General features: G+C 61.2%; 1 protein-coding gene across 3 annotated transcripts in view; it reads right to left on the bottom strand.

Moving 5' to 3' along the window:
• Positions 1–3,240: 3,240 nt before the first annotated feature.
• The window catches only part of TAFA5 (TAFA chemokine like family member 5), a 170,557-nt gene continuing 165,884 nt past the window's right edge, over positions 3,241–7,913 (bottom strand). For all 3 annotated transcript variants that reach the window (XM_074326601.1, XM_074326599.1, XM_019710880.2), the window contains exon 4: positions 3,241–5,317. In XM_074326601.1, the coding sequence (XP_074182702.1) occupies positions 5,309–5,317 (9 nt within the window). In that variant the 3' untranslated portion in view covers positions 3,241–5,308. The remainder of the gene's footprint in view (positions 5,318–7,913) is intronic.

Below are 7,913 nucleotides of genomic sequence, written 5' to 3'. Positions count from 1 at the left end.
ACAGTGTGGAGACACCTGTAACACATACAACACCAGCAAAGGGCCTGCACACAGTAGGTCCTCTGTGTCTGGGAACGGGTCCAGCTGTGTCCCTGTCTCCCAGTGGCAGCCACCCCCCGGGGCCAGGGCAGTGCAGGGAGCAGCCCCCACACAGTGGGTGCCCACACGAGCTTTCACTGTAGTGGTGAGACAGTGCAAGGTGGGCCGGGGGACACCTGAGACGGACACTTCAGGACATGAGTGCGTGGGGGTCACCGCCTGGGTCCTGCGCTGTGCTGAGCACTCAGCACGGGTGCCATGCGGCCCTGCTGCCCCATCCCAGCCGGCATGGCACCCATCGCCCCAGTGCGCGCTGAGCCCACTTCCTCCCCTCTTCCAGCCACCTGCTCCAGTCTGTCCACCTGTGCTCCCCTCCCCTGGCCCCTCTGTCCAGGTGGTCAGTGGCCCCTCTTGCACCTCAGTACGGCCTCTCCTGGGCCAGGCTGACCCAGGAGGTCCAGGAAGGGAACAGAGGCAGTGCCCCCTGGGTCCTCTCCACAGCCACACGGGGCCTGGTACCAGCTCTGCCTGGGGTGTGGTGCCATTACCAGTTCAAATCAGCACAACCTGAGGTTCAGTCTGCAGAGAGATGTGTGGGGGCCCCACCTCTTCTCACTGAGCCGAGCACCCCAGAAACCTTCAGGAATCTCCAGGTCCTTACATTCCATGGGGTGTTCAAGAGAAGCACATTTTCCATGGGTGCCAGTTTCTCGGGGTGACAGCTTTGGACAAGGACACCAACGTGATGGGTTGCTGTGGCCCCTGGGACTTCCAGCAGGAGAGGACTTGGGATGCAGGGGGAGGGGAGGTGCCTGGGGCGCTGGCAAGGTCCAGGGGGACAGCCCGGGGTTTGTGGGTGCCAGCCCATCTCAGTCGCCTCCCGACGGACAGCTGAGCATGACCGTGAGGCCCCTGGAGGTGAGGAGCTGTGTGGGGCTGCTCCTCGGACCCCACTTAGAAAGTGCTCAGCACATGAGGTGACCGTGAAACAGGCACATGTGCACACATGCCACACGGCACTAAAGATGCCCTAGGCACACAGCTGCTCCTGGGAGGCTGAGCTGGTCCACGCTTGGACCGGCCGGACCGCAACTGGTCACAGGAAGGCACACCTGAAGGCTGTGGCCGTGACAATGGGGACCCTCGCTCTGCACCTGGAGCTTCACCTATGCTGGGCGGGGAAACGCTCATAGGTGCCCACCTCCTGCAGCCGAGCTCACGTCTACGCCTGGTGGGGACAGAGCGAGACGCAGGCCCACGCGGGGCCACCGTGAAACGCGGTGCTGTGAGCTGAAGCAGTGTCGGCGAGTGACATGCAGAGTTGCCCTGAAAGGGCTGAGGGGTGAAGGAAGCACACCCGCCGCTCTTCACAGGCAACCTGTGCTGGGCCTGTCACGTACTGCGCCCCCTAGACCTTCCGGAAAGGCACAGCTCGGCACAGCTCTGCCTGCCTCCGACGGGGAAGCTGAGGCTCAGAAACGCTGTGCGACTTGCTCATGCCACACAGCTAGGACACGATGACCCGAGTGCCACCCCCCTTACACAGCAGCGTGGCCTCCACCAGGCCGGGCCTGTCCCGGCTGCCAGAGCCCGGGCTCAGGAGCCAGGCTGCCCTGCTGGAGTGGCCAGTGGGCGGCGCTGGGTGCAGGGCTGGTGTGGCCGAGGCGGATTGAACACTCCTCTCCCCTCTGGGGGCAGTGTCCACGCATCTGTCAGCCTCAGCGCACAGCACGGCCAGGACAGGGCACCGCGGAGGGAGCAGGAAGACAGACCTCACATGTCCCTCATGCCTGGGGGAGCACTGCAGCCCACAGAGGACTCTTTCCACAGCCTGGAGGCCGGCAGCCAGGATGCCCGCCCGTGCAGTGGGTAGGGAAACTGAGGCCAGAAGACCAAGTCAGCAACAGGCAGAAGCAGCGAGTGGGAGCCTCTCAGGAGACTCGTACCCGCCAGCAACACTGGCCTGTGGCACGAGGAGAGCCATGTTTGTGGAAGGCCAACCTCCAAAGAAGGGGCTGTTGTCACGCAGCGTGTCCCAGCCCTGACAGCCCCGGCTCTGGATGGCGGTGAGCAGCCTTCCTTCCACGAGTGCCGTGGTCATAAAGCTCTTAGTCTTTTTCTCCAGCTTCATGACGTGTTCGTCCCTCCGATAAGCCCAGAAGACCCTGGAATAGTGACTGGGGCCCCTACAGACTGTGCAGGCCGCTCTCGGACCGAGCCACCCAGGATCCCTTGTTTGCACAGCCTGACCCCTGGCACGTGAACACCTCCTGCCCCTTCCAGCCTCGCATTTCTCATGTAGACAGAGGAAGGATCTGTGGGGGGACCCCTCTCCAGGTCACTCGCCCTGTCGTTTGTGCTCTGACTGCAAAGCCCCAAAGCTGTTCACCAAGATGAGCCCCCCACACAAGACGCCTGGGCGCCCACCGGGGCGGGGGAGTGGCCCAGCTGGGGTCTCTGTGGCAGCTGCGGCTTCCCTCCGTCCCAGGACAGGCTCAGCTCTGTATCAGTGGGACTGCCCACTGCAACAGCTCCAGACGTCAGTGCAGTCACCTTGAAATCAAACGCAGACTTCTCATGGCCTACGGCTCACCACCTGGCCACCGTGCTTCCGGTCAGTAGTTGAGAAACAGCAGTTGGAAACTGGTCTGCGCTTGCCCTTTGGTGGTGGTCTCTGAACTCCAAACTGCTCCTCAAAGGTCTGAGCAGATTTCCCCGGAAAGGGGGTCCTGTGGATGTCGGTCTCCTTTGGGAGTCCCCGAACTCAGTGCTGCTCCTGGGTCGTGTGAGGGGACAGGAGAAAGCATGTGGTCACTAGCCTTCCCACTGGCACGACCGAGGTGTCCTCGGCCCCAGGAGAGGAATGAACTAGAATGAGGTGCCTTTTCTCTCCTGTGGCCGCACACAGACGAGACTGAGGCCCAGGGCTCGGCCTCTGCCTGGGGGAGGGGGACTCACATGCAGGCTGATGGAGGCCAGAGAGGCTGCAGGCAGACGCTGTCCACTCACCTGGGCTGGGCTGGGTTTCGGGGTATCCTGGGCGCCAGGGGAACCCAGAGAGCTGCGGGACTGACCATTGGCAAGGCAGGCCCAGTGCCCGGCAAGGAGGCCCTGCGGCCAGGTGTGCTCTGAGCCCCTCCCCTCCGGCCATGCGGGCTGCAGCCCCTCTCCCAGGACACCACGGCCAGCGAACAAAAGCCATGCTTATCAAAGGAGTTTTTTCTTTATTTTCATAATTTAGCTGAATCAACACAAAATTGAATACTGTAAAACAAGAAAAAAAAAATGCGGTAACATCTTAAATCCCCCGGTCTCTGCTCTGGAAGATGTCTACACTCGCTGTCAAAAGACACAGGTGAGAAGGAGGTGGTGGGGACGCTGACGGGTTGGCAGAGGTGTGCAGGGCTGGGGGACCCTCCCAGGGCGCCTGCCCGCTGCCTGCTGGAGCGAGGCCAGGCCGTGGAGCCCGGGACTGGCGGCTGGGACAGCACCCTGTGATGAGAAACCAAGATCCCAGGCGTTTCTTTTACTCTGAGACACACATACCTCTAAATCTGTGGTGACTGGAAGGTAAATTAAATAGTCGTGGACATTGGAACGGGCCTTAAATAAGTGGTTTTTCGGTCCTATCTTTAGTCTACGGGTGCTGGAACAGTTGCTATATAGTTATTATTATTATTACTTTTTTTTTTTTAACTTTTTTTTTTAGTAGCATAGAACTAGCATAATATTCCTGTTAATTGGACCCTTAGGTAGTATAACTGCATCGGGAACTCAGGAAAACGAAGGAATCTGGCACTGGACGACCAGGGGAGTGAAACACACAACCGGCCCTCTATTTGCGGGGCCTGGTGACCCCGCTGTACAGGGAGGGACGTGGGCTGGCGGGACGCCTGCCCTTGCCTGTGGCCCAGGCCCCTGGTCTCCACTTTCTCCGTGAAGGCTGAGAACAAGAGGGCCGTCCAAGCGGACGCGGAGACGGGCTGCAGAGCTGTCAAGGTCTGCGAATGTGACAGGGGTACGAAGAAGGAGACAATCGACCCGGAGAGGCGACACTGAAGTCCTGCACACTTGGTGGTCACCAGCCAGAGGCCCCGGGGCCGGGCCACCCGACCCAAACCACATGCACAGACACGGCCTCCAGGGGCACGGCCAGCACACGCGTGGCATCATGGCCCTGGCCCTCTGCGCTCGGCTCCCCTAGGTCTGGCGGGGGGGCCCACTGTGCCCATCCTGGAAACTTCCGGAACACCGGACTCGCCCCGCCTCTCAGGACAGCCGCGGCTACCACAGTATTTGTTAAATAGGATTTTCTACAAATATACAACATATAAAAACTGTTAAATATATAACTTTAGGCTTTGCAAAATACATTTAATGATCTCTTTCAAACAAGTGTTACTTTAGTTTTCTTTAATTTGCTTTCTGGAGCTAAATGGCGAATCGGATGAGACAGCAGTCACGGGACACCCTACATGCTCGTGGCGAATACTGGATTATCCCACTATCGGAAATGGAGCGTGGAGAGGCGTGTTGAACTGGTTAAAACTGGGAGTGAGTTTAGTACGATCGAGTCCATCTAAGTACAGAAGGGCAGGGCGCACGCGTCAGTCTGTGTCCCCGGGGCGGCGGGCTCTGCGTGGGGACTTTGCCGGCCGCGTCCCGCGGGGCTGCCCGGCATCCTCGGCCCTCCCAGGGCGCGCTGCAGTGTCCTTGGGGTGGGGGCCTCTGCCGGCCGCCCTCTCTGCCCCTGGGCCCCCCGTCGACCGGGGACTCTGCCGGCGGGGGCGCGTCCACGGTAAAATAGATTTGTTCTTTGGTCTATTGAGTATATACTGAAAGGATAAGAAAATAAAAGCAATTCGGACAGTCTGGGGCACAAGGAGAGGCCAGTTCTTCGCCCGAGAGTCAGTCCTCCCTGGTCCAGTGCCGTCTGCCTCTCTTGGCTGGCTCAGCTGCGGCCCATCTGGCCCCCTCCTCGTCCTCTTCTTCAGGGAACACAGCCAGAGCCCAGTCAGGGAGGGCGGGTGGGGCCAGGCCCCCAGGGACGCCCGTGCACCCCCAGCGTGTCCGGGGCCAGGCTCCTCGGTGATGCCGGACAGACTCACTCAGGAGGCTGAGGACACAAGATGAACCTGTCGGGCAGCAGAGAACCAGGGGACAGGCGGATGGGGAAAGGTGGCGTCCACTGTGGAAGGAGGACTGTGGCCCTGGTGTGGCCTCTCCAGGGAGCCAAGGCCCCTCCCTGTCCCCTCTGGGGCTGCGTTTGTCAGGAGACCTGAGGAGCAAAGAGAAGAGAGCGGTCAGCTCTGCAGACACAAAGCGTCCTTGTCAGGAACAGTGTGAACCCAGGACACGTCCCCACGGCCGGCCTGGCCAGGACAGCGCCCTCGATACATGTCAGCAGACCCTCTCTAGGACATGACCAGATCCAGACGCAAATGCTGGGGAGACATCTATACCTGCCAGTGAGCTGCCGTGAAACACCCACCCCTCCGTGGCCGGTGGGCACATGGCTGAGCACTGTGCATAGCAGGTGTGGGCATGCTGGCCGGGGGGTCGGGTCTGGGCCCCCCCCCAGTCTCCCTAAGAGTGCCTCCCACGGCAGCCCGTACACAGCTGGCACTGAGTATCACACAGAGAAGAGCGATGGGTGTGTGTGTGTGTGTGTGCAGCCCCGGGGAGCCCCTGGGAGGCTGCAGAACTGGGGGGCATGCACGTCCCTGGCCCATGAGGCCCCAGCACCGGTCAGCATCCCAGAGTCCCAGCAAATGTGACAACACACCAGCTCACGGCCGAGGTGGGGACGGATTACCTGCAACACGTTATTGCAGGCGCAGGGTCACCTACAGGTCGGTGGCAGCCCTGGGACAGAGCTGAGGGTGCCCAGGGAGAGTCAGAGGATCTGTGCCCCCGGCCCCAAGGGTGGCTGGGGTCCACAGGTCCCCGTGCCCGAGGAGGAACTGTGTGACTGTGGTGACACCCAAGGCTGTGAGTGCCACCCTCTTGGCAGGACCAAGCCTCCCATCGGGCCCGCAGAAGCAAGGACTGCGGGGGACTGGCCTTGGTCGCGAGCACGCGTGGAAGTGACCGGGAGCCTCTGAGGAAGCCGTGGCTCCTGTCTCCACGTGGATGGGGCTGAGGCCGGCGGCGGAGGCCTGTGGGGCAGAGCCTGCATCCCCGAGTGACCGCAGGCCACTTGTCCTGGAGACACGGGTGGTGGGAGCTCTGGGGCCCCACTTGGGGCCGGCCCAGCGCTCAGGTGGCGTTTGGGGATGTGAGACGAGACGGCGGGCGGTCTGAGTACAGACCCTGCAATTAAACCCCAGAAATGCGTTGCTTTAATTTGCTAGGAGGGAGGTGTTTTCTTGTGCCTCCATCTTCACTCTTGGCGACGCCTTGGGAAGCAGAATGGATTTCCGCATGTTCACCGGCCGTAAGCGGCTGCTCTTCTGTGTCGGAATCCGTTTCTCACTGATTGCAATGACAGCGTGTGCACGACAGGCCACAGGGCTGTGTGTGTGTCGGTGACAGCCACCCTGTCAGTGACAGTTGTCCTATCGGTGACTGTCACCTTATTGGTGACAGCTGCACCCGCAGTGCCTGCAGGCTCACTTTTGCAGCTTGGCCCATCGGCTGCTTCTGTTTCTGTCACAGCAGATGTGCTGAGCGTTTCGTTTCTATGGCTAGCACCACTAAGTTTCATCTGGATTTCCACCACTGCTTAAAGCGATGTATAGTCACTGCACACATTCTAGTAATTTCCTAGAGCTACAGAGTTTTACAGCGCTAGGTCCGTCCGGAATGCCTGGACACTGGAGCAGGGCTGCGGATTCCTCCTTCCTGTGCAGGGCCGGGCTCTCCTGGCTGACCGGGCCCCAGGCTCTGAGGACTGAATGTGAGGACACAGCCACCCCAGGACTGGGTGTGAGGACAGTCGCCCCCAGGCGCCCATTCACCGTGGGCCTGCCCAGAGGCCTCCATGGACCACCGTCTGTGGCTCACGTTTTCTGTCCTCTCGCTCCCGTACAAAGTGTCCACCGCTGTGGGCAGTGGTCGGCCCTAGGGGTCTGTTCCAAACTGCCCTGTGCCAGCAGCTCCTCAGAAGTGCCAAGACTGCTCCTTGGAGCTGCTGGGGGAAGGTCTCTCCTTCCCCAAACTTCCAGAGGGGCCGGGCGGTCACTCCTGGGACGCTGACCTAAGCCTGTCCCCACTCACCTCCTCTTGCTTTGCTCAGACCCCCATGGCCCTCCCACAGCTCTCAGGGGGACCCTCCCATGGGACACGGGACAGCACTGCGGTGCCAGGAGAACCAGGGGCCTCCCGACGCAGCGGCACCCACGTCCCTTCAGGAGCTCAGTGCAGTTGGACCATGTCGCTTCCCTAATGTTCCCGACGGCTGTGTCCTCCCCACATCTCGGCTCCTCCGACAGCCACAGACACCAGGAGCCGTTGTACTCAGCTTTGGTGTGAGACCTGCAGTCTCTGGTCACTTCCGCTCTTGAATCTGTTAGCTCACCTGTGGAACGGAGGCACCAGCAAGCGCTCTCTGCTCCTGAGGCCACAAGACAGCTGAGGGGATGCCAGCAGGCCTGCCAGCCTCAGCTGCATGCAGCGGGCTCTCTCGGCCAGGGGACGGCTGCTCACACCCCCGTGCCTGCCAGCGCTGTGCCCGGCGTGTGGTCCGGGCAGCTCCTGTGGGGTCGGCTCGCGGGCGGGGCTGGGCCTGCACGCTCAGCTTCTGCATCCCGGTCGGTCTGGGCAGGGGCGTGTAGCCCTGGCACTGGAAATCCACCGGCTGCCAGACAGCTCGCCCACATGGGCTGAGCTAGTGGGGAAAGCATGGCCAGTGTCTCAGCAGTGAGCAGCTGGGG

This window comes from Rhinolophus sinicus, linkage group LG02 (assembly GCF_036562045.2).
Source record: "Rhinolophus sinicus isolate RSC01 linkage group LG02, ASM3656204v1, whole genome shotgun sequence".
NCBI lineage: Eukaryota > Metazoa > Chordata > Mammalia > Chiroptera > Rhinolophidae > Rhinolophus > Rhinolophus sinicus.
Note: the sequence above shows the minus strand (reverse complement) of the source record. Positions and strands in the feature narration are given on the sequence as shown.